Below are 26747 nucleotides of genomic sequence, written 5' to 3'. Positions count from 1 at the left end.
TACTGTGTGTTCTGTAGGATTTTAAAGCTTTCAGAAGCTCCTAGTATAACCAAAAGTGGATCTGGTTTTATTTGGACTTTAAAAATCCTTGAAAAGAATGAAAATATTGCAACCCAAAAGTCCCGTATTTTAGGGCATAGTGCATAGCTATGGAGTAAATCTGCATCTGCTTGGACACATTTCTCACATATTGGTGACGTTTCTGGAAAGATTTTATGTAGCTTTACTTTATAGTAATGTAATCTGTGCAGAATCTTAAACTGTATCAACCAGTGTCTGGCATTCAAAGAACAGATGTGAACATACTTCAGAATCTTGTCCCAGATGTTCTCCGCTATTTCTATCCCTAGGTCTTTTTCCCAGCCCTTTTTTATACAGCTCACATCTACTTGCTGAAGGTCTTGCAATGTAAATGAAACTGGATGTTTATCTACTATACAGTCTCTCAGACACTGGTCTAGTTTATCAGGTGTTGCACTCTCAAAATTGTGAAGATGAGTTTTCACAAAGTATCTAATCTGGAGATATCTAAAAAAATCAGTTTGTGACAGCTGCTGAAAGGAAGCAAACGTACCCCAACACTACTCAGTCCTGATTCTTTCCATTGATCAAAGGCTCCATCTAGGGTTGAAGGAGTGAAAGACGGGTTTGCCGATATCGGAAGTGTAAAGGATAGAGCTCTAAGTTTAAAATGTTTGGTTATTTGTTTCCAAATTAGAGTAGTACTATGAATAATCGGATTGTAATTATAACATGCTTTTTTGAGTCGAATGGGAGACATTACAATAGCACTAAGTGAGCTGGGTAGACAGTCCTCTCGCTCCATATCCAGCCAGCTGTCGAGAACAATCGTCTCATCCAGCCAATAGGAAACACATCGAATGTTTGCTGCCCGATAATATCGCCTGAAATCTGGTAGAGCCAGCCCCCCATCCCTCTTACGCTTGCACAGATGATATTTCCTAATGCTATGGGATTTATAGCTCTAGATAAATGGCAGAATTATAGAGTCCAGTTTTTAAAAAAAGCTCTTAGTAAGATATTTAGGTGTGTTTTGAAAGAGGTATAACAGTTGAGGGAGACAGATCATTTTAACTGCGTTCACTCTGCCTATTAGAGAAATTGGAAGGGTTTTCCAAAACTCTAATTTGGTCTTTAACTTTTCTAACATAGTCATAAAATTTGCTTCAAATAGGGAGTTATATTTCTTCGTGATCTCTACCCCCAAATACGGCATTTTTCCAAAGCCAGTTTGAATGGAATCTGTTCGAGCATGCTTGGGTCTTTACACCGCACCGGCATCAGTTCGCGCTTGCTCCAATTTATCTTATATCCCGAAAAGGAACTAAATTAGTCAATCGTCTCCAATATGATAGGAATGGAAGTCAGTGGCCTTGTTATGTACATCAAAATATCGTCCGCATTCAGCAACATTTTATTTGAAGTATATTCCGTGTTGTAACCAAAAATCTCAGTGTGAGCCCTAATTGTTTCTGGAAGAGGCTCCAATGCTAGAGCAAACAGCAAGGGACTCAGAGCACATCCCTGCCTAGTGCCCCTGCAAAGGTTAAATGCATCTGAAACTGTCAACATTTGATCCAGCATGCTAGAAAACAGATAATTTGACACCAAGATCATTCAAATTGACCAACTGGATGAATTTCTGTGAGAGAAATCATTAGGTCACTTTGGCGGCCATCGTGAAAAATGGCCGCCATCTTGGATTTTCAAGTGGCCAGTCGTTTATATTTGCTGAGTGACCCCTCGGCAATCATCATGCCAAATTTGGTGCTTGTATCACTATTTGCGTAAAAGTGATGTTATCCGCTCCACTAATGGTCTGTGATGATGCCTGCCAAAGGACAAACTGATATCTCATACTTGTCACAGTTTTTTAGGTACGAAAGTATTTGATTTTTCAATGGATATTAAATTGTTTTAACTATAAGTATATTAATGGTAGTTTATTTTGGTCCTAGGTATCTATGAAGGTATTACTTGTATTGTTTCAATTGCCCCCATATGCTGTTACAATCGCCCCTGCACCTTGGGGCAGATGTAACATTTGACTTATAGTGTTTCAATCAATATTGTGACTCTAACATTGCTTGTAAAACCGACTGTTAACAAGTAGATCACAAATACAAGTAAGACATGTAAGACATGATCTAGCCACCAGAGGGCCAACACGAGCTGGGCAGAAAATGACAGAAATTCTATAGAGAAGTCAAACACAAAGTGTTTTATGAATAACCACCTTCTTTTTATTCTGGAAACTGGACTGTGCCGTAAACCACTCGTCCATAATCTTGGGATCCTGACCCCCCACTAGGGGTCGCTAAAGATTCACAGGTGGGGTCACGAGACCTTCCAATCCAATCCAATCCAAATTTATTAATAAAGCACATTTAAAAACATCAAAAGTTGACCAAAGTGCTGTACAATTATACATAAAAACAACACAAAGCGTTAAGACCAATAGGAAAGGAAAAAAGGATTTTAAAAAGGCAACTCTCGTGCCGAGCCAAAAGCCAAGGAAAAAAAGTGTGTTTTCAGGCTAGATTTAAAAACAGGCAGTGTAGGGCACGGCCGAACATGCGGAGGCACAACGATCCAGAGGTTTGGAACTGCAACTGAAAAGGCTAGGTGACCCCTGAGCTTCAACTTTGACCTCGGGGCAATCAGACGCAACTGCTCAGCGGATCTGAGTGTCTTTGATAACAGATGTGGTTTTAAAAAGTGTGAGAGATATAGATATAGATATAGATATAGACATAGATATAGATGTTTTTCATTTATTGACATTTTATACCTAACAATACACACAATGTATACAATGACAGAAGAGTACAACAGGTATATATAAAATATAAAAATGATTATATACTGTATTAAAAAGTCACACAAATTATCTGCACATTTTAAATGTGTGACACAACTATAAAAATGTAATCACATCTACAAAAAAGTACATTCATGACACTAAGTTACTGTTAATAGCTGAAATAGTGTGACCTGCTATATGAAAACAAACAAGAGGCTACTTTGGTTGTATCAAGGTGCACCATCCAATTGTAATTCAGTCCATTAAATTTCACTGGTTTAATAAATTTATGTGATGTAGTTCTCTCACAGCCAAAAGTGCTTCTAAAAGTGTTCAATATTACATAAATAAGTAGTTATGTATATGAATAAAACCAAATGCCGTTATGAAATAAATACTTTTAAAAAAGGGCATTTCGAAATAAAAATGTAATTAAAGCTGCAAGCATTTAAGCGATGAACTGGACTATTATCCAGCTTGTGAAATTTGGGGCAGATCGTACTATGTAAAGTCAAGTTACAACAGCTTCCTGTGTCAATGGCGAAACATCAAAATTCGCCGCGCCGCCACAAGAACGCTGTTTCACAAAAACACAAAAGCTTCGCAATTTAGCATCGTGAAGGTGTTGAGATTCTGCTGCCCGACTTTGAGATGGATCGCTTTAACCCTCCTATTATCTTTGGGGTCAATTTGACCCCATTCAATGTTTAACGGCTGAAAAATAAATGATTGACATAATTTTTTTGCTTCATATTTAATGACTTTTCCTAATTTAATGGGGACAACTGGGTAAACATAAAATTAACATGATGATATGTTTTCAATGTCCTGTACACATGCTGTACGCATCGGTGTTCTTTGGGGTCAATTTGACCCCAGGCTGTTTTAGCTGTATAAAACATATAAGAAATATCAACATTTTACACACATTTGTTTTGGTTGTTTTGGATGATATTGAGGTCACTATAACATGCAATTTTATAATCTTCAAAAAGCTTTAGGGCCCTAACCTAACATCACCATAACTGCAGTAGTGACAGTCTGATTCCCTCCCCCTATTACAGTCCCGCCACAAAGGCCACCTGTTCTCCTCTGCCTACTCCTAGCCCCCCCTCCCCGTACCCATTTGTCCGTGTGTATGAATGAGAGTGCACCTGTGTGTGTCGTCTGTCCCCTGTTTGTTTCACACCGTCTCCCCCGATATTGTAAAGCGTCTTTGAGTTCTCTAAAAGCGCTATATAAGTTTAATTTATTATTATTATTATTAGTGCGAGAACCACTGATAGTTCACACGACATGGGGGAGGGGAAACATCATTCTCGCGAGAACTTTGATATTTCCCGTGCTGCGGGGGCGGCAAAATATGGTTCCTGTGAAGATATTGATACTTCACACAACACAGGGGTGGAGCAAACATATACTGTAAAAGCTTGCACAGCAGCCTTCTAAACCAGCCTTTCTCAACCAGTGTGCCGCGGCACACCGGTGTGCCGCAGAGCGCCATCTAGTGTGCCGCGGAGGCAGTGGTACTAGATTATTTTTTTATTATTATTTAGCAAAGTGAACAGGTAAAACCTAAAGGAAGTAAGATGCCAGCTGCTGTAAAACCAAAGCCTATTGAAGGAGGCTGAGACACGGGCAGACACGGGTCTTGTATTGGGTATAACACATGCGCAGTGTAACTGGAGCTGCGGTCGTGCGTTGCGATCGGCTCAATTTCGGCGAGTGCAGAGCAGATATTACTGCGCATGTGCGGTACCCCGAAGACGCGTTGATTAAGTGTGACCCAACCTCCTTCAATAGGCCTTGTGTAAAAACACCAAACATCATCAGGTAGAGACAAACATGTTTGCCACTGTTAAATAGCTAACGTTCTCGGATGCAGTGAGACAAAATGGATCGGTTTTTAAAGCGAAAAAGTGATGTGGGAGACAACCCTGCGCCAGTAAAAGCTCCGAAGCGTGTGGTGAGGAAATATGACCCTGAATACATTAAATTAGGATTCGTGCTTAATCGCCTTTTTGAACTGAGAGAAGAAGTGCACATATTTCTGGAAGAGCAGCACTCCCCTCTTGCTGAGCATTACACTGATGGTAACTTTTGTGCAAAACTGGCCTACTTATCAGATATATTTGACCAGTTAAATCAGCTCAATATATCAATGCAAGGCAGAAACAGCACAGTGTTTTTGGTTTCAGACAAAATTGAGGGCTTCAAGAAAAAACTTATTCTGTGGAACAGAAGAGTCAAGGAGAGACGATTTGACGTGTTTTCACTCCTCAGTGAAACTTTGGAAGCCACTCCTCATGTCAACATATCCAGTGTTATAACCCAGCATTTGACTCAGTTGTCAGGAAAGTTTACAGACTACTTCCCAGAAGATGCACGAGATGGAAACTTTGGATTTTGGACCCTTTCTCTGTGGATCCTGCTTCAGAAGACATAGCTCTCTCCACTGTGTTGGAAAATGAACTGATGAAACTATCAGCAGACAGCAGCCTGAAGCTTCAGCTCACACAAGTAGACCTTGCTTCATTCTGGATACTGGCTGCCAGTCAATATCCCTCTCTGTCAAAACGGGCAATCAAATTTCTGTTGCCTTTCACCACCACCTATTTATGTGAGTCAGGGTTTTCCATTGTGACTGTCACAAAATCAAAGGCAAGGAACAAACTGAAAGCAACTTTGAATGCTACTCTGCGTGTCAGCCTCTCACCCATCCCACCACGACTTGATCTCATTATTTCCCAGAGGCAAGCCCAAGTGTCTCACAGAGGGTAAGCAGAATATGTATTTTGGTCATTACAGCTGACAGTGGCATAACACATATCTACAGCCCAGTTTATTATTTGTTGTATAAACATGTTAGGTTTTTTACTCATTTATTTGGGAAGGTGTGCCTCGGAAATGTTTTGACAATCACAAGTGTGCCTTCAGTTGCAAAAGGTTGAGAACCCCTGTTCTAAACCATTTCTCTTGGTGCTCTGTGTGCTCTCTCTTTCTGCTCTCTCTCAACTGAAAATGACTTCTAAGGAAAGGTTTTCTGTCAATGAGGTGTTGTCACATCTCTTTGACCATGAAAGTGACATAGAGGAGAATGTGTCTGAGACAGAGGATGATGTTGAGGAGGACCCTGATTATGAGGCATCCTCCTCTGATGAGAATGAGACCCTCAGTGTTGACCCTCCTGTTGTCTCTCAACCACCAGCAAACATACTACCTTCCAAAAATGGAAAGTTATTATGGTCCGTCTCCCCACTTGAACAACAGGCTAGACTTAGTGCTGCTAATGTCATCAAAATGGTTCCAGGCCAAATGGTTCAAAATTTACCATCACAGTCGTGGGAGGGTTATACTAGCCAAATTTGACGCGGATCCGATAAACTCTCTAGGAGGAGTTCGTAAAAGTATGCATAAAACCTGGAATAATGAGCAGGATGTACCTACCAAAGTTTATGAATATCGGATCAACTTTGACCAAACTATGGCCTTCCACGCGTTAGGGGGCGCTATAGAGCCGGCTAAACACGCTGAACCCAATAACTGTATATTCACGTGAAGTTCACAGGTGTCCATCTTTTTGCCAACTTTCATGAGTTTTCGAGTATACTAAGGGCGTCAAAGGCATGTTCAAAGGCTAAAAGACATAAGGTGGCGCTAGAGAGGCAACATGCCACGCCCAAGCAAAATGTCACCACTAAATCAAAGTAAATATTAGTTTGGATGTGTGTGTAAAGTTTCATGAGTTTTTGTGCATCCTAAAGTCCTCAAACATGTGTTCGTAAATTTAAAAAAAACGCAGGAAGTCCAAGATCGCTGACTTCCTGTTTGCCGAAAAAAATCTCAAAAATATTTAATCCAGGTATGAGGATGTTAGCAATGACATACTTGAATTTCGTGAAGATCGAAGAAACTTTCTCTGAAAAACTGCCTACATTAGGGGGAGCTATCTCGCCCCCTAGAGACACCCGAGCCGGGTCATTCCAGAACATTGAATTTCCCACCAGTTCTGACGCATATTCCACTTTTGGTGAGTTTTTGGGGATAGGAAAGGTCCCAAAAAGGCGATCTCCCGGCAGAAAAATAATAATACTTAAAACAATAGGTTTCCTTGCACTTCGTGCCAGGACCCCGTACTCTAAATTACCTCCAAATATATTTTAAAAATTTTGGGGGTAATTTAGAGTGTCCAGTTAGCCTCATGCATAACTACGAATTGTGGGAGAAACCTGAGCACCAGGAGAATCCCCTTACTGATATATGATAGATTGACTTTTTTTTAATAATACTTTAATCACCTCAAAATATATTTAAAAAATATTTGGGGGTAATTTAGAGTGTCCAGTTAGCCTCATGCATAACTAGTGTGACGGCCCCTGCCTCACTACTGAGATACCAGTTTGGATTTGCCATTCATTCTTTCCCTGTGTCCTTGAAGGTATCACGGGAGAGGATGCCTGATGCAGAGCACCTGATGCAGAGCACCTGATGCTGGCGCGTCCTGAGCATAAAAGCCCCAATCAAGCGCTGCTCTGGTCTCTTTTCCTTCACCTGGACTCATCCCTGTCAGACCCTGCCGGGCTGCCTTTGTTTGACTTTTCTTTAGTTTTCACTCACAACACATCACACTTCATCATGCTCACACATCCACATCTACATTACTGATGTTACTGACTGACACACTCCACATTTGTAGTTATTTCTGTATATCCTTAATTTATTTGTAATAAATATCTTTAATTTACAATCAATCACTGCGTCCTTTCCCGTATTTGTCATGGCCTAGGAGCCGGGCTATGACACTAGGAATTGTGGGAGAAACCTGAGCACCAGGAAAATCCCCCTACTGATATATGATGGATTGACATTTTTTTGAATACTCTAAATTACCACCAAATATATTTAAAAGTATTTGGGGGTAATTTAGAGTGTCCAGTTAGCCTCACGCATAACTAGGAATTGTGGGAGAAACCTGAGCACCAGGAGAAAACCCACGCAGACACAGGGAGAATATACAAACTCCCCACAGCCGGACAGGTGGAGGTGTCTCTGTGAGGCTGCAGTGCTAATCACTAATCACTGAGGAGGGATGTAGGGGTGGAGGGACGGTGATGAAGTAGAGGATGAGGGGGAGGTTGAGAGAGGAAGGTGAGGGTGGAGGGAAGACGGGAAGGCGAAGGGGGGAGGAAGAGGGATCTGCTGGTATCCAACCTGAGCTGCAGCCTCCTCTACCTGACTGTTGCCGCCACGCTTCAGGAAGAACCTGCGCATCCAGCGAAAACAACCTTTCTTCTTCTCTTTCTTCTCCACCCCCTCCCGCTCCGTCTCTTCCTTTTTCATCTTCTGTAATGTTGTCTCTCGATCCTCGGTCCTCCTGCGAGAAAAGACTCCTCTCATCTTCTTCTTCATTTTCAGGCAGATGTCCTCCAGGAGCTTCTTCTCAACCTCCATCTGTTGGACTGTGGTCTCCAGGCTCTGTTCTCTGTCCGTCAGGTCCTTGTTGACATCCTCCAACTGACTGACCTTAGTCTTCCAGATCTGGTCTTTTTCTGTCAGGACCTTTGTGACATTGTCCTTCAGAGCCTTGTATTTGGCCTGCCAGGCTTCCTCGCTCTGTCGGAGTTCATCTGCAGAGCTCAGCAGCTCGGTTCTGGTCTCCACGAGCTTTTCATTGAGACTCTTCTCCTCCTGGAAGAGACCAAGGATCACAGCGTCCTTATCGCGCTGCTCCTGGCGGAGACCAAGGATTACAGCGTCCTTATCGTGCTGCTTCTGGCGGAGATCAAGGATCACAGCGTCCTTATCATGCTGCTCCTGGCGGAGATCAAGGATTACAGCGTCCTTATCATGCTGCTCCTGGCGGAGATCAAGGATTACAGCGTCCTTATCGTGCTGCTTCTGGCGGAGATCAAGGATCACAGCGTCCTTATCGGGCTGCTCCTGGCGGAGACCAAGGATTACAGCGTCCTTATTGCGCTGCTCCTGGCTAAGATCAAGGATTACAGCGTCCTTATCGGGCTGCTCCTGGCGGAGACCAAGGATTACAGCGTCCTTATCGCGCTGCTCTTTGAGGAGACCAAGGATAACAGCGTCCTTATCGCGAATGTGCAACGTCAAATGGTTCACTCTGATCTGGAGTTGAGTCTGCTGCGTCTCCCAGCCTCGTTGCTTCTCGGCAAGATCCAAAGTAAAGTTGTCCTGCAGTTCCTTCTGCTGGGCTTCCAACAGTTGGACTTTTCTTTCCCAGCGCTGGTCTTTCTCTGACAGCAACTTGGCGATCGCCTTCAGAGCTTTGTTTTCTTCCTTGAAGGCTTTCAGTTCTTTGGTGAACCGCTCCGAAGAGCTCAGTAACAATGATGTTTGATCCATGGTGATGTAAATAATGTAGTCACCCTAGAGTCGACTGTCAACGTTAAACTGTTTAACCCGGACGGTAAATTAACCTGAATGTTAAATTAACCCGAATGTTAAATTAACCTGAATGTTAAATCAGCTTGTCAACAACTGTCTGGTTCACTAATCTTCTCCTATAAGTAAAATTTGAGATTAAAGCCAAATTCACCATCACAGGAATCACAGCCGATTCCAGAACATCACACTGTGATGTCATGAGACAGTTTGGAATACAGCCTTACCTGTGATGTCATCACATTCTCATGTCATCATGTCATCACATTCTCATGTCATCATGTCATGAGAATGTGATGACATCACAATGTGATGACATGACGGGTAAGGCTGTATTCTAAACCTCATAATATACTAGTAGTACGTACTGATTTGGCCAGAATGTAGCATGTAGTACGCAGTACGGAAATCTACAATATGCCAAAAATACCTGGATGTCGTACTGAAAACACTGTAACAGTAAAAGTTACTGTTACAGTGTAACAGTGTAATACAAGTATTGTAACAGTGTGGTATTAGTACTTTTACTGCAGTAATGGATCTGAATACTTACTAAATACGGCATCGTTGAGGCTCTCAGGGTAATATATATACTGTATATATATATATATATATATATATATATATATATATATATATATATAATTTCATCATATATAATTTTTTCATAAATAATGAAATCATCCTTTTTTCTTCTCTCCTCCTCTCTTTCCTCTCTCCTCCGCTTTATATACAGTATATATATATATATATACTGTATATAAATGCATATAAATTATACAAATATTCCTACATGTTAACTCTAAATCTTTGTTTCCTGACTCAAAATAGGTCATAGACCCCTAAAAAGTGTTCCCCGACAAAACATCCTGACATGTATTTATATTTTTTTATGTTTATTTTTTTAATGAATTGTATTTTTCTGCGTTATCTTTCCCAAAGCACAACAAACCAAACAGAAAACTGTAGTGTATTTTCTCTTTTAGTTAGTTAGTTAGATAGTTCGTTAGTTAGATAGTTCGTTAATTGGTGAACTCATCAGTCCCTAACAGAAATAATTAGTCCAAAAATGTAAAAACAAGTTCTATAAATATAAATATATTATGTAGTTAATGTTTCTTCCTGTATTGATAGTAGTTTGTAATAGATATTATAGTAGTTATATACTATATTCATGAGCAAAATATTAATAAATGTTAGTATTTATATGTTATATATATTTTATAGGGCAGTCGAACACAAATTCACTCAACTTGTTTCCTTCCACTTTGTGCCAGGACACCGTTGGGGTCCTGGCACTTTCGTGCTCGGGCCCTAATTAAGTACAAATTATTGCCAATAAAACTCTATTTCTATATCTTATTTATAAAAATTAATAGGTTTTTTTTCCAATTATTTCACAGATTGTTGGTTCAATTAGATATTTTTTACAATTGATGTCATTTAATATTGAACACGTCACTGGGGTTCTTTGTGATTCCAGTTAGGTTGTGATTAATTCAATTTAAATTACTAAATGACACAATGAAGGAAAATCTTTTCTTCAACTCAAAACTCCAGTTTCTTCAAAATAACAAAAGAACATATGTAAACTCTATACTGTGTCAGCGGTACTGCACTAGTCTTGTTTTTGTATGTGAGAGCAGTCCTGTTGTGAAGCTGCACATAGAAAAAAACAACTGTACACTGCAGGTTGTCCATATTGCAATTTATCCTTAATGAGACAAACAGGATGATTTTGTTAGGACATTTTGAAATCATTCAGAAGCATTAGATTAAAATAACCTCACAAGCTTCATCCGGTTCATCTGTACCTTTGTCTTTATGACGCAAGACCAGTTTTTGCAGAGAGGGATTGTCCCCATCGGACTGAAATCCCAGGAAATTGGACGGGTACATAGAGGACTCAAACATATACGTGTTAGATGCTGTGAGATGGGTCATGTAGAACACTGCCTTGTGTTTGGTTTCCTCAATACTGCTTGGAGGAGTCTATAGAAAAACACATGGCAAACCTGATTTACTTGTCTGTTCCGTCACACTGCTGCACAGTAGACAGGATGCAGTCAACAGAATGGAAAGCCTAAGCAGTACAGGATGAATCTTAACATACTGTATATGGTTATAACAATAAATGAGTGGATTGTTTGCACGTGCAGATAAAACTGGTGCATCTTTGGCTGCTTTTATTTTCCCATAAATGATTGCATGTTTATCACTAGTTTAATAAACATTCAGGTGATCCTCGTCAACTTGCAAATTCAGTCAGTAACACACGTAAATGTCATATTAACAACTTTACCGGTAAATATATATTATAAAGCCTCTGGCTCCATATTCCATTACATAATAAATATAATAACTATGTAACAGTCATATGTTGTTTGTGCCACAATCCTCTGAGCTAGCACAGATACAGGCATGTCATCAAACATATATTACATACAATTACACACACACATATATATACTGTGTATATATATATATACATATACAGTATATTCATTATTCACCCATTCATTATCTGTAACTGCTGGCTAAGGGCTGACTGACACACACACACACACACACACACAGATACACACACACACACACACACACACACACACACACACACAAAACTATAGTTGTCTGGGGGGTAGTTTTGCTGTGGTTATAGCTTGTAAAGCTAAAAGAAATTTAAATTTCTTCAACTTCTTTTGTGATGCTGTAAGTTATTCAAATTCAAGTAAGTCGCAATGAATATCACCTACTATTCCAGGTTGGATTTGTTTTCCTTTTTTTTCCTTTATTTTTTTTTTGCTTCCAAGAGAATGGAAAAAAATGTTTGTATGAACTTGATTGTATGATATGGTCACTGGTTCTTTCAAGAAATCAGATTAATGAAGATTCATCCCGTGTCGAATACTTTTTGGCCGATTCAGCATGTCGAATTGGCGGCGGAGAAATCACTCTGATTGGCTGTTCAGCTTAAGCGAATCAGTGCACGAGAAGAGAAACAGAAGTGAGGAAAGCAAGCAAATGAGTGGAGTCAACAGAGCACACACAGAAGGCACTTCTCATTTATAATTTTGATCTCATCAGATCATTCCAACAGCCTCACCCTCACGCCACACACTGTAAATAACTGTAAATTCTTTGTTTATACTCACCATTTCCTCAGCATAAACATCATTCTGCTGACTGCAACATGCCACCATGTTCTTCTCATTCATTATGACATATAGCATGGCTGCCATCCCCTCTTTTCCCCCTGGGATGTCTTTGTAAGTCTGGATTTTGAATTGGCAGTCTAAAAGGAAAACACATGATAAGCAAGAGGAAAACGCAGCACTTCACTGAAAAAACAAGAAATCTGACAATGATTTAAGTTTTGCATGACGGAAGCTTCGCCTGTTCACATGCAATAGCGTAAGACATCTGGCATATACTGTATATATCCAGTGTGTGGAACACCTTTCTGGCAAACAGCAGGAATTTCATACATGCTGAAGTATTTGGCTGCATCTTACCTTGCTGGCTTAGCTGATCGCTGCTCAAGTTTTGTACTCGAAATTGTTCGTCACATAAGTGCAGGAACTTGTTGTCCGTGCTTCGGACCCAATGATTGAGGCACCGTTCGGTAATCTTGAAACAGTCTCCATCCACTTCTGCATTTTTGAGACAAATACATGTTATGACAGTAGTAATGTCACACACCTGGAATCACTACTTGTATATTCTACTATAAATGTAGGATTGTGTATTTTTAAAAAAACAATACATGAATTGCCTTACCTGTCTCTGCTGCCACTTTAAACAGAGAGCAGTGGACAAAAGAGATATATACAAACAGTAAAGAAAAGAATAGACAACATTATGATATATACAATAAGTTATACCATATAATAGTAATAATAACCTACTAAGAAGGAAATAAATATGACATCACTTTTACCTTGAAAGTAGAAGTTATTCTCACATGTATCAACAAATGTAACAGTGGAGCAACCACCGGTAGCCATCAGGTCGACCTGGTAACAAACAAGTCTTTATTGAGGTGTTATAGACTACATGACGTACACTGAGAGATTCATCGACCTGCAGAACCGGAGAGTCCGGCCCCATTCCCACAGACCCGCAGTTTTAGATGTACGTCAGTTTAAACGACAACAGATGAACACCTGTGTGGAAACATAAGGATGTCTTAATGTCCATAATACTACATGCTATTTCCAATAAGGAGCCCAGCGTCATCAGCTATTCACACTATTTTAACTCCATCAGGTAAAATAGTGATGCTGCTTGTGAGATATTTGCTAAGTTTACGACTGACTAAAGACTCGCTGAAGATAGTCTACCGGTAAACTCTTTTTTTGCCCTCTCTATATCAGGTTCTCTGGGAGATCCGACGCACGGCACAGGGGAGGCCTACTTCCTTCACGGCCCTTTTGTAAAATAATTTCTGAGCTGTTCGTCATAACTTTTTTTAGTTGTGAATATAATTAGTGAAACATTATTTCAAAGTTTTCTGTATTTTCTCTTATGATTTATAGAATATGATTTTACAGGGCAAACATTTTCCAGAAAAACTAAATGTTCAGATGAAGGCTGTGATGTGTGTAATAATAAAATAATTATTCAACTATAGTAAATGTTGTATTTTTGAGTTGTCTATTGTAATAATAATGGTCTAAAATTATGTAAAAATTGCATAGTTTTATGTAAAAAAACATTGCATTTTCTTGGGGAGGACCCAAACCCAATATCTCCTGGTATCTTTTATTCACTGTAGAAATTCAGACTGTGTCTCTGTATAATATGTAGGAGCACCCTGACTGGGACACTGCTCCTAAAACCTGAATGAAGAGCTCAAACTGTTGTGTTCTGGCTGTGCCAGCTTGTTGTGGTGAACTGTTGTGGTTTTGGATGGGGTTTATTTGTATGTATTTCCGGTGTTTCCTGTTTTATTTTGGTGATTCACTCCTCCTGTGTCTTGTCTGGGTTTACTTCCTTCCTTTGTCTGTTTTCCCGCCTTGTGGTTACTTGTCTTCCCAGTCCCTTGTCCTCCGTGTTCCTAGTGTTCCTCCGTGTTCCTAGTGTTCCTAGTGTTCCTAGTGTTCCTCCTGCCCGTGACTCTCGCACCCTCTGGTTTGTAGTTTTTTTTGTTTTTGTTCTCAGTTTGTTTTTGGTGTGTTTTCATTTGTACTTTGTTCCCCTCCTTGTTTTGTTAGTTCTGGAGTTTGTCAGCTGAATTAAAGCTCGCTTTTATTTAAAAATCTTCCTGTCCTGCTTGTACTCTGCGTTTGGGTCATCTTAGTAACTCACCACACGACAGAACGAACCAACCTTAAATAATGACCCCAGCAGAGAGCTTTTATGCCCATTTGGGCATCCGGATTCGGTCCGAGCATCAGCCTCAGCCCCGGCCTGTTGGCTTCCTGAGCTTCCGGCCCATGCCCCAGCAGTCAGCTAGCTTTAGGCTAGCATCAGCCCCGGATCGGTTCTTGGGAACCCGTCTTGCCCTGGGAGGTCCACTAAGTTTACAGTCTGCTGCTCGCCATGCTGATATACAGGACACTAGCTTGGACCTGCTAGGGGTTGGAGCCCCTAGAAGGAAGCGTGGGTCTCGGAGGCGGCGTTCTCCTAAGCTGCTCAGTGTTCCATCCAAAACCAAGCCTACTCCTGTGTCGGAGGTCCGGCCGACCTCTGCTCCAAGTTTCCTGTCGGAGGTCAGGCCGACCCCTGCTTCAAGCGTCCTGTCGGAGGTCAGGTCGACCTCTGCTCCACGCGTCCTGTCGGAGGTCCGGTCGACCCCTGCTCCAAGTTTCCTGTCGGAGGTCAGGCCGACCCCTGCTCCAAGTTTCCTGTCGGAGGTCAGGTCGACCTCTGCTCCAAGCGTCCTGTCGGAGGTCTGGCAGACCTCTGCTCCAAGCGTCTTGTCGGAGGTCCGGTCGACCGCTGCTCCAAGCGTCCTGTCGGAGGTCCGGCCGACCTCTGCTCCAAGCGTCCTGTCGGAGGTCCGGCCGACTCCTGCTCCACGTGTCCTGTCGACGGTCCGGCCGACTCCTGCTCCACGTGTCCTGTCGGCGGTTCGGCCGACTCCTGCTCCACGTGTCCTGTCGGCGGTCCGGTCGACTCCTGTTCCACGTGTCCTGTCGGCGGTCCGGTCGACTCCTGCTCCACGTGTCCTGTCGGCGGTCCGGTCGACTCCTGTTCCACGTGTCCTGTCGGCGGTCCGGTCGACTCCTGTTCCACGTGTCCTGTCGGCGGTCCGGTCGACTCCTGTTCCACGTGTCCTGTCGGCGGTCCGGTCGACTCCTGTTCCACGTGTCCTGTCGGCGGTCCGGTCGACTCCTGTTCAACGTGTCCTGTCGGCGGTCCGGTCGACTCCTGTTCCACGTGTCCTGTCGGCGGTCCGGTCGACTCCTGTTCCACGTGTCCTGTCGGCGGTCCGGTCGACTCCTGTTCCACGTGTCCTGTCGGCGGTCCGGTCGACTCCTGTTCCACGTGTCCTGTCGGCGGTCCGGTCGACTCCTGTTCCACGTGTCCTGTCGGCGGTCCGGTCGACTCCTGTTCCACGTGTCCTGTCGGCGGTCCGGTCGACTCCTGTTCCACGTGTCCTGTCGGCGGTCCGGTCGACTCCTGTTCAACGTGTCCTGTCGGCGGTCCGGTCGACTCCTGTTCCACGTGTCCTGTCGGCGGTCCGGTCGACTCCTGTTCCACGTGTCCTGTCGGCGGTCCGGCTGACTCCGGTTCCACGTGTCCTGTCGGCGTTCCGGCCGACTCCTGTTCCACGTGTCCTGTCGGTGGTCCGGTCGACTTCCGCTCCACATCTCCTGTCGGGGGTCAGGTCGACCTCCGTTCCACGTCTCCTGTCGGGGGTCGGGTCGACCTCCGTTTCGGTTGGGCCGCAACCGCCACCTGCTGCTCCAGTTGGGTCGCAACCGCCACCTGCTTTACCGGTTGGGCCGCAATCGCCATCTGCTGTTCCGGTTGGGTCGCAACCGCCACCTGTTGTTCCGGTTGGGCCGCAACCTTCACCTGTTTTTCCGGTTGGGTCGCAACCTCCACCTGCTGTTCCGGTTGGGCCGCAACCTCCACCTGCTGTTCCGGTTGGGCCGCAACCGTCACCTGCTGTTCCGGTTGGGCCGCAACCGTCACCTGCTGTTCCGGTTGGGCCGCAACCTCCACCGTCTGATTCGCCGGTTGGTCCGCAACCACCACCGGCTGATTCGCCGGTTGGTCCGCAACCGCCACCTGCTGTTCCGTCTGGTTCGCCGGTTGGGTCGCAACCGTCACCTCCTGTTTCGCCTGGGTTTCAGCCCAAAAGCCTTGTTCCTGTGACTGCTGGGCCGCGGTTCCGGGACCCCGGGTTCCCCGGCTCTGGCTCTGCCTTGCCCCCGGGCCGTCCGCCCGAGTTTCCCGGCTCTGGCTCTGCCTTGCCCCCGGGTCATTTGCCGGAGTTTCTCGGTTCGGACTCTGCCCTGCCTCCGGGCCGTCCGCCCGAGTTCCCAGACTCTGTCCCGGTTCTGTCCCCGGGCCGTCCGCCCGAGTTCTCAGGCTCTGTCCCGGTTTTGCCCTCAGGCCGTCCGCCTGAGAGGGTCGGTGCCCAGGGTTCCTGGAGTCCCTCCTCCGGGCCCCCCTCCGCCCACCCGGTTCTGGTTGTGGAACGTCTGGGATCCGTCCCTTGAGGGGGGGGCTATGTTGTGTTCTGGCTGTGCCAGCTTGTTGTGGTGAACTGTTGTGGTTTTGGATGGGGTTTATTTGTATGTATTTCCGGTGTTTCCTGTTTTATTTTGGTGATTCACTCCTCCTGTGTCTTGTCTGGGTTTACTTCCTTCCTTTGTCTGTTTTCCCGCCTTGTGGTTACTTGTCTTCCCAGTCCCTTGTCCTCCGTGTTCCTAGTGTTCCTCCGTGTTCCTAGTGTTCCTAGTGTTCCTCCTGCCCGTGACTCTCGCACCCTCTGGTTTGTAGTTTTTTTGTTTTTGTTCTCAGTTTGTTTTTGGTGTGTTTTCATTTGTACTTTGTTCCCCTCCTTGTTTTGTTAGTTCTGGAGTTTGTCAGCTGAATTAAAGCTCGCTTTTATTTAAAAATCTTCCTGTCCTGCTTGTACTCTGCGTTTGGGTCATCTTAGTAACTCACCACACGACACAAACACCTCAGCTCTGCATACCTGTCTGTCTGGCTGGTGTTGATTCCAGCCAATGGGCATCCTATAATATATTACAGTGTGATATATAGGATACAAATAACATAGGAAAGCATTTGAAGTATTAACACTAGGGATGCACCGATTCAACTTTTTCACTCCCGATACCGATACCGATAGTGATACCTGGGCTACCAGTGTTTAATTAATAAGCTGTATGTCTCACTGTGTGGAAGTGACTGGGATCATTCCTGTATGTGTAAAAGGCAACATCAGGCGTGACTTAAATATTCCTTATAACTTTGTCAAACTAAATGTGAATCTATTTAATTGTTATTTATCATTAAAATAATAAATCATACACCAGCAACTTGGCAAAAAAAAAAATCTTCAAAATTAACAGGAATTCAGGTGTAAACCTTTTTAATGCAGCAACAAAATTGGTCAAAACTTAAAGTCAAGTCAATTTTATTTGCATAACCCCAAATCACAAATTTGCGTCCGTCTTTTACAGTGTGAGCCTCTCATCGGATAAGGAACCCCCCCTAAAAAAAAAACTTTTAACATGGACAAAAGAAAATTAAAAATTAAAATTCCTGTATATAATGTATATAGTATATAAACATAAAATTTAATTTATTAGATCGGCACCATTGTCACCGATATCCGATCCGGCTATATGAGTCAATATCGGCCCGATATCCGATCCAGTATCAGTATCAGTGCATCCCTAATTAACACTGTGGGTAAATATACAAACATAATGTTTCAGTTGGAATATTATTATTAGTAGTATTATAGGCCTACTATAGAAGATGCATAGCCAAAGTATTATATAACAATAAAATAACAACTGATTATGACTGACACAGTATAACATGCTTAAAGAAATAATAAATGAATGAATGAATGAATAGATTACTGGTACTGGCTGTACGCGTTGAGTAGCAAAATGACCTGTTGTCAGCTACAGTGTCCAAATAATGTCCCCAGCATAAACACAGTGTGTCGTAGCCTCATATAATAACACGTGGCAGGTAACATTACTCTGAAATTAAAGTTAAACTAGCGTTCCTGTATGTTTGGAGTGATGAAAGGTTGAACCTTAACGTACCTTTAGCTTTAGATGCGGCGTAAACAGCGAGCTTCTCTTTCCTCAGACAGCACAGATTTCACAATCCCCTTTTGAGATGAGGGCGACAGACAGGAAGACATAAAACAATAACATTAATATCCCTTCCTCATTTATAATATGTTTTCTATTCTATTTGTTCTCTGTGAGGCAGAATAATTGAGGTCTTTACTGCAGGAGTATAGAGAATATAATGTATTGGTGTGTTACCTTGATGCCAGATTTGACATTCCCTGATGTCCCTCTGAAAGAGCTCGAGACTAAATGTGCTCTCTTGGTAAATAGAGGTGAGGACCAGGTGCACGCTTCCTGTTCTGACATTAGGCGGATGTGAAAAAGAGGAAGTCAAGGACTAAACTAAAAAAATGCTATTCCTGTTTCAGTTTCTCCATATGTAACACCCACCACAAGTGCTGGCTAAGGAATGACAATCAGGGAGTATCTTAAAAGAGTAGAAGTTTTAATTACAGAAATTTAACTTTACAATTCATATCCCCCCACTGTAACCTACTCACTGTTTAAACCCCAGCTACACTAACAGGGCAGGGCTGAATTACACACTGGTATACACTGCAAATCAAGGCGTTTACACGCTAAGTGACACGTCTATAAGTCACACGTGATTGATTTCACTGCAAACGATTTGAAAACCACATCACACCTAATAAGCCTGCCCTGGCTGTCTAACTGGGAGTCGACCTGAGTGAGGTTATACACTGTGGGGAGGCAGGTAGATTGACGAACAAAACAAACAACAAAAATAAAGAAAAGAAACTAGTCCACCCCAAAGGCAACACCCATATTGTTTAGCCCGCTACCGGATCACTTGCCAGAGGCCTGTACTACGAAGCGAGTTCAACATACCCAGGGTATCTTCTCGTTATCTGGCTTCACTTACCCTAACAAACGAGATCTCACTAAACGGTACTACGAAGCTGGTTATCAACTCGATAAGTCAACCCAGGGTTTCTCAGTCTGGCTGTGAGCGCGTTCACATGAACGAGGAGGTGTTTGCAGCATCTGACCAATCACAGACATGGACAAGACTACTGACTACAGACAGACAGGCTGAGAGACAAATTTAACAAAGAGTAAACTATATTAGACAAATACGAAGAAATTAAACACATAATCCAGGCTAAAAGTAACACAGTTGAAGCTGCTAAATGCGTGAATGCGTAAAAAACAGACTTATTTATTTAACGGAATACTCAAAAGTCAGATATAGTCGTCTAAATATAAATAGTGTTGAAGAGTGTAATACATTTATGGATTACTCTTCTTTGTACTCTGTGCGTAGGCTACTGTGTGGCGTATACGACTATTTAAAAATCCTTTCAGCTGCGTCCCCCCTCTATGGTGGTGTGAAACTGACTCAAGAGGAAGTTAAAAAATATAAATACAAAAATATAAATCAAAGCGGTAAACACCCACAACATAAATCCAGCTGTCCTTCCTGCATTTTCAGTTTAAACTATGTTAATTTAAGCCTGGATTATGACGGTAACTTCTTCATATGTGTGTAATATTATCATATAATCACCACACTGAGCTCGGATTGCTCAGTAGGCGGTGCTTTTACACAAGTTGATCTCTTATCTGGAGCAGGTTAGCCGTTCAGCATCAGTTACCATGGTGATCTACCTCGATAAGAAGTGAACCAGCTTCGTAGTACGGAAAACCCAGAGTTAACCCTGAAGTTACCTCGATAACTGCAAATCCTGCTTCATAGTACAGGCCTTAGCTAATGGCCGACTGATGCTCTACAGAGAAACAGATATTAACAATCTTAAAACACTTTATTATCAAACATTAAAATACATACCAACTAAATATTAAAACACTACATCACTAAACCTTAACATACCTACGTCGATCTACGTTCCTACCGACTACCAGCCGCCTTCAACGCAGCAGGAAAACAGGTCTGAAATACATGAACACAAGACATGTCACACACATTCAAACCTGACAGCATAAAACAATACACAAAGACACCCGTCACAGGCCTACCAGTTGTTCCTGCTCTCTCGTTACCTCTCGATGCTCTGCAGAGAAACACGGAATGAGGTGTTCACCGGCCTGAATCACCACAATCGCTCCTCCTGCAGGTTCCTCCTGCAGGTAGATCTATATCGTCATCCCTCCCTCATGGTTTCCCCTCCCCTTTCCCGGTCTGTGTCACCTGCCACACATAAATGTCCCGTAATGAAAAAAAAAAAAAAAGCTTCTACAAATGATGTTAAAGTAGTTGTAAATGTGTCTATGAGTTGTGTGTTTCAGTTTTTGGTAGTTCTAATGTTGGAGAAATAGGGGAGACCGGGGGAACTTGTAACATCTCAAATATCTCCAATCAGAAACGAGACAGAACCATGAAACTCACTGTGCACATAGCGGAGCGGATAGTGGAAAAAAATCATGCAAATAGTGATACAAGCACCAAATTTGGCATGATGATGATTCCAGAGGGGACACTGAGCAAATATAAACGTTTGGCCACTTGAAAATCCAAGATGGCGGCCATTTTTCACGATGGCCGCCAAAGTGACCTAATGGTTTCTCTCATCGAAATTCATCCACTTGGTCGATTTGAGTGATCTTGGAGTCAAATTATGTGTTTTCTAGCATGCTGGATCTAATTGTAATAGTTTTAAAGGGACTATTTGTATCTTCTTACACGATAAATCACCCGGGTCGGTGTCCCATGCGCGCCAGCATATGCGCACGCCCGATATGCTCGCATATGTGATATGCGCTCTCGCATATTCAATATGCACGCTCGCATATGCGCGCTCACTTGTGGCTACGCTGTTCAGACAAGACTCCAACACAAACTACACGGAAGCACCAAAACCCAAAGTTATATCTAGTGAAGCCCGTCTTGCAAAACAGTGTTGGCTGCGGTTGTAGTACGCGGGGGAGACCGTAGCTTTGGTCTCCAGGGCCGGAGTGTCTGCTGTACTCTGCTCCTCTGAATGTTGTAAATGAAACTGGATGTTTATCTACTATACAGTCTCTCAGACACTGGTCTAGTTTATCAGGTGTTGCACTCTCAAAATTGTGAAGATGAGTTTTCACAAAGTGTCTAATCTGGAGATATCTAAAAAAAAATCTGTTTTTGACAGCCCATACTTCTCCCAAAGCTGCTGAAAGGAAGCAAACGTACCCTGAATGTACAAGTCCCCAACACTACTCAGTCCCGATTCTTTCCATTGATCAAAGGCTCCATCTAGGGTTAAAGGAGTAAAAGACGGGTTTGCCGATATCGGAAGTGTAAAGGATAGAGCTCTAAGTTTAAAATGTTTGGTTATTTGTTTTCCAAATTAGAGTAGTACTATGAATAATCGGATTGTAATTTTAACATGCTTTTTGAGACGAATGGGAGACATTACAATAGCACTAAGTGAGCTGGGTAGACAGTCCTCTCGCTCCATATCCAGCCAGCTGTCGAGAACAATCGTCTCATCCAGCCAATAGGAAACACATCGAATGTTTGCTGCCCAATAATATAGCCTGAAATCTGGTAGAGCCAGCCCCCCATCCCTCTTACGCTTGCACAGATGATATTTCCTAATGCTATGGGATTTATAGCTCTAGATAAATGGTAGAATTATAGAGTCCAGTTTTTTAAAAAAGCGATTAGTAAGATATATAGGTATGTTTTGAAAGAGGTATAACAGTTGAGGGAGACAGATCATTTTAACTGCGTTCACTCTGCCTATTAGAGAAATTGGGAGGGTTTTCCAAAACTCTAATTTGGTCTTTAACTTTTCTAACATAGTCATAAAATTTGCTTCAAATAGGGAGTTATATTTCTTCGTGATCTCTACCCCCAAATACGAAAATTTTTCCAAAGCCAGTTTGAATGGATAGCAATACCTGGGCTACCAGTGTTTCATTAATAAGCTGTATGGCTCACTGTGTGGCAGTGACTGGGATCATTCCTGTATGTGTAGAAGGCAACATCAGGCTTGACTTAAATATTGCTTATAACTTTGTCAAACTAAATGTGAATCTATTTAATTTTTATTTATCATTAAAATAATAAATCATACACCGGCAACTTGGCAAACAAAAAATCTTCAAAATTAACAGGAATTCAGGTGTAAACCTTTTTAATGCAGCAACAAAATTGGACAAAACTTAAAGTCAAGTCAATTTTATTTGCATAACCCCAAATCACAAATTTGCGTCCGTCTTTTACAGTGTGAGCCTCTCATCGGATAAGGAACCCCCCCCCCCTCCTAAAAAAAAACGTTTAACATGGTAAAAAGAAAATTTAAAATTAAAATTCCTGTATATAATGTATATAGTATATAAACATAAAATGTAATTTATTATATCAGCACCATTGTCACAGATATCCAATTCGGCTATTTGAGTCAATATCGGCCCGATATCCGATCCAGTATCAGTATCAGTGCATCCCTAATTAACACTGTGGGTAAATATACAAACATAATGTTTCAGTTGGAATATTATTATTAGTAGTATTATAGGACTACTATAGAAGATGCATAGCCAAAGTATTATATAACAATAAAATCACAACTGATTATGACTGACACAGTATAACATGCTTAAAGAAATAATAAATAGATGAATGAAGGAATAGATTGCTGATACAATACACATGTGACTAAGGGGAGTATACTGGTACTGGCTGTAGCCTACATGTTGAGTAGCAAAATGACCTTTTGTCAACTACAGTGTCCAAATAATGTCCCCAGCATAAACACAGTGTGTCGTAGCCTCATATAATAACACGTGGCAGGTAACATTACTCTGAAATTAAAGTTAAACTAGCGTTCCTGTATGTTTGGAGTGATGAAAGGTTGAACCTTAACGTACCTTTAACTTTAGGTTGCGGCGTAAACAGCGAGCTTCTCTTTCCTCAGACAGCACAGATTTCACAATCCCCTTTTGAGATGAGGGCGACAGACAGGAAGACATAAAACAATAACATTAATATCCCTTCCTCATTTATAATATGTTTCTATTCTATTTGTTCTCTGTGAGGCAGAATAATTGAGGTCTTTACTGCAGGAGTATAGAGAATATAATGTATTGGTGTGTTACCTTGATGCCAGATTTGACACTCCCTGATGTCCCTCTGAAAGAGCTCGAGACTAAATGTGCTCTCTTGGTAAATAGAGGTGAGGACCCGGCGCGCGCTTCCTATTCTGACATTAGGCGGAAGTTAAAATGAGGAAGTCAAGGACTAAACTAAAAATACGGGAGTCAACCTGAGTGAGGCTATACACTGTGCAGAAGCAGGCGGATTGACGAACAAAACAAACAACAGAAATAAAGAAGAGAAACAAGTCCGCCCCCAAGGGCGACACCCATATATTTTAGCCCGCTACCGGTTCACTTGCCAGGGCGGACTAGACAGCAAATAAACCCTAAAGCAAAACAAACACAAACAGTCCCACAGCAAGAGCAGCTAATGACCGACTGATGCTCTGCAGAGAAACAAATATTAACAATCTTAAAACACGTTATTATCAAACATTAAAATACATACCAACTAAATATTAAAACACTACATCACTAAACCTTAACATACCTACGTCGATCTACGTTCCTACCGACTACCAGCCGCCTTCAACGCAGCAGGAAAACAGGTCTGAAATACATGAACACAAGACATGTCACACACATTCAAACCTGACAGCATAAAACAATACACAAAGACACCATCATGTCTTAGACCTACCAGTTGTTCCTGCTCTCTCGTTCCCTGCCTGCCACACTCCACCGGCCTGAATCAATGCCACAATCAAAGTTCCTCCTCCAGGTTCCTCGTGGTTCCTCCTGCAGGTATGCAGCCCTATATCGTTAACCCTCCCTCCCGGTTGCCCCTCCCTTTTCCCGGTCTGTGTCACCTGCCACACATAAATGTCTAAATGATGTTAAAGTAGTTGTAAATGTGTCTATGAGTTGTGTGTTTCAGTTTTTGGTAGTTCTAATGTTGGAGAAATAGGGGAGACCGGGGGAACTTGTAACATCTCAAATATCTCCAATCAGAAACGAGACAGAACCATGAAACTCACTGTGCACATAGCGGAGCGGATAGTGGAAACAAATCATGCAAATAGTGATACAAGCACCAAATTTGGCATGATGATGATTCCAGAGGGGACACTGAGCAAATATAAACGTTTGGCCACTTGAAAATCCAAGATGGCGGCCATTTTTCATGATGGCCGCCAAAGTGACCTAATGGTTTCTCTCATCGAAATTCATCCACTTGGTCGATTTGAGTGATCTTGGGGTAAAATTATGTGTTTTCTAGCATGCTGGATCTAATTTTAATAGTTTTAAAGGGACTGTTTGTAACTTCTTACACGATAAATCACCCGGGTCGGTGTCCCATGCGCGCCCGCATATGCGCACGCCCGATATGCGATATGCGCGCTCGCATATTCAATATGCACGCTCGCATATGCGCGCTCACTTGTGGCTACGCTGTTCAGACAAGACTCCAACACAAACTACACGGAAGCACCAAAACCCAAAGTTATATCTAGTGAAGCCCGTCTTGCAAAACAGTGTTGGCTGCGGTCGTAGTACGCGGGGGAGACCGTAGCTTTGGTTTCCAGGGCCGGAGTCTCTGCTGTACTCTGCTCCTCTGTCCTCTGCCTGCTTGCCTTCACTCAGCTCGCTCCACCTCACGTGCATGCGCGCTCACTCCACACTGCAGAAGACTTCATAGCTCTGAGAATATCTAGTGAATGTTCAGTGGACGTTTGTGCAGAAATAACTGCTGCAGCTCCTCCAGACCAACAGAGGTTTCCCGTGTCTTGTGAAGTGACGGGGCTCCGCAGCGAGAAACGTTATCGTCTCTGACCGGGTGCCGGTGTCTCCCTGTTCCTTCCGGCCGCGGTCGGGAGGCTGAAGCAGGAAAAGCCAACACTAGGATCAGCAGTGATTCATGGAGAGACCTTCGTCTGGTCAGCTAACATTACTGCCAGGCAGGTGAAATATAGAGTGATATTTTGGTTTTAGCTGACGTGTGTCGACTCACTGTTTTGAGCGATGATATTTCATGTCTATATAAAGCGAGCAAGTGCGAGCCCGACGCTGACTTTCATTGACTTAGCGGCCACAGGTGTCGCTGTTAACAAGCAATTCTGATTCTTACAAACAGTGTCTGTTTAGTGTCTGCTTCTTCATGAGAGCACGGGGGTCACAGCATCCAGGGACTTCCTATTGTTGCTGATGGCTTTGTCTCCTTGTGTTGCAATGACCGTGCAAGATATTTCAGCTTCACACACACTTTCTTGGCGGGAAAATTAAACAAGTGGGTCTTGATGCTTGATTCCCTGGCCGCCATATTGCAGTTAAATTTTTTTAAAACTATCAAAATTAGATCCAGCATGCTAGAAAACATATAATTTGACACCAAGATCACTCAAATCGACCAACTGGATGAATTTCTGTGAGAGAAATCATTATCAGCAGGTCAATTTGGTGGCCATCTTGAAAAATGGCTGCCATCTTGGATTTTCAAGTGGCCGAACGTTTATATTTTCTCAGTGTCCCCTCTGGAATCATCATCATGCCAAATTTTGTGCTTGTATCACTATTTGCATGATTTTTCCACTATCCGTTCCGCTATATGCACAGTGAGTTTCATGGTTCTGTCTCGTTTCTGATTGGAGATATTTGAGATGTTACAAGTTCCCCCGGTCTCCCCTATTTCTCCAACATTAGAACTACCAAAAACTGAAATACACAACTCATAGACACATTTACATCTACTTTAAGATCATTTGTAGATTTTTTTTTCATGAAGGGACATTTATGGAGAAAATGAAACAGGAATGGCATTTTTTTAGTTTAGTGCTTGACTTCCTCATTTTCACTTCCGCCTAATGTCAGAATAGGAAGCGCGCGCCGGGTCCTCACCTCTATTTATCAAGAGAGCACATTTAGTCTCGAGCTCTTTCAGAGGGACATCAGGGAGTGACAAGTCTGGCATCAAGGTAACACACCAGAACACACATGTTCATTTTGAAGATTTTTTGTTTGCCAAGTTGCTGCTGTATGATTTATTGTTTTAATGATAAATAACAATTAAATAGATTCACATTTAGTTTGACAAAGTTATAAGCAATGTTTAAGTCAAGCCTGATGTTGCCTTTTACACATACAGGAATGATCCCAGTCACTTCCACACAGTGAGCCATACAGCTTATTAATGAAACACTGGTAGCCCAGGTATCGCTATCGGTATCGGTACCGGG

The 26747-nt window shown here is 42.6% G+C and overlaps 1 protein-coding gene across 4 annotated transcripts; it reads right to left on the bottom strand.

The window, feature by feature from the left end:
- Nucleotides 1-10927: 10927 nt before the first annotated feature.
- Nucleotides 10928-24250, bottom strand: LOC141770503 (interleukin-18-like). 4 transcript variants are annotated; one of them, XM_074640077.1, is made up of 8 exons: nt 24215-24250; nt 23575-24124; nt 23347-23415; nt 13170-13245; nt 13010-13024; nt 12745-12882; nt 12385-12524; nt 10928-11224 (listed from the first exon to the last, which is right to left on the bottom strand). In XM_074640077.1, exons 4-8 carry the CDS (start codon nt 13234-13236, stop codon nt 11003-11005), a joined length of 582 nt encoding a protein of 193 aa, XP_074496178.1. In that variant the 5' UTR covers nt 13237-13245; nt 23347-23415; nt 23575-24124; nt 24215-24250; the 3' UTR covers nt 10928-11002. The 4 variants fall into 4 exon arrangements, with proteins under 4 accessions (XP_074496178.1, XP_074496177.1, XP_074496179.1 ...); XM_074640076.1 differs by having other exon boundaries at nt 23575-24226; XM_074640078.1 differs by lacking the exons at nt 23347-23415; nt 23575-24124; nt 24215-24250 and adding exons at nt 18478-18545; nt 18706-18884.
- Between the last annotated feature and the right edge of the window lie 2497 nt (nt 24251-26747).

This window comes from Sebastes fasciatus, chromosome 7, assembly GCF_043250625.1.
Source record: "Sebastes fasciatus isolate fSebFas1 chromosome 7, fSebFas1.pri, whole genome shotgun sequence".
Classification (NCBI taxonomy): domain Eukaryota; kingdom Metazoa; phylum Chordata; class Actinopteri; order Perciformes; family Sebastidae; genus Sebastes; species Sebastes fasciatus.
This window is presented reverse-complemented; position numbering and strand designations above follow the sequence as displayed.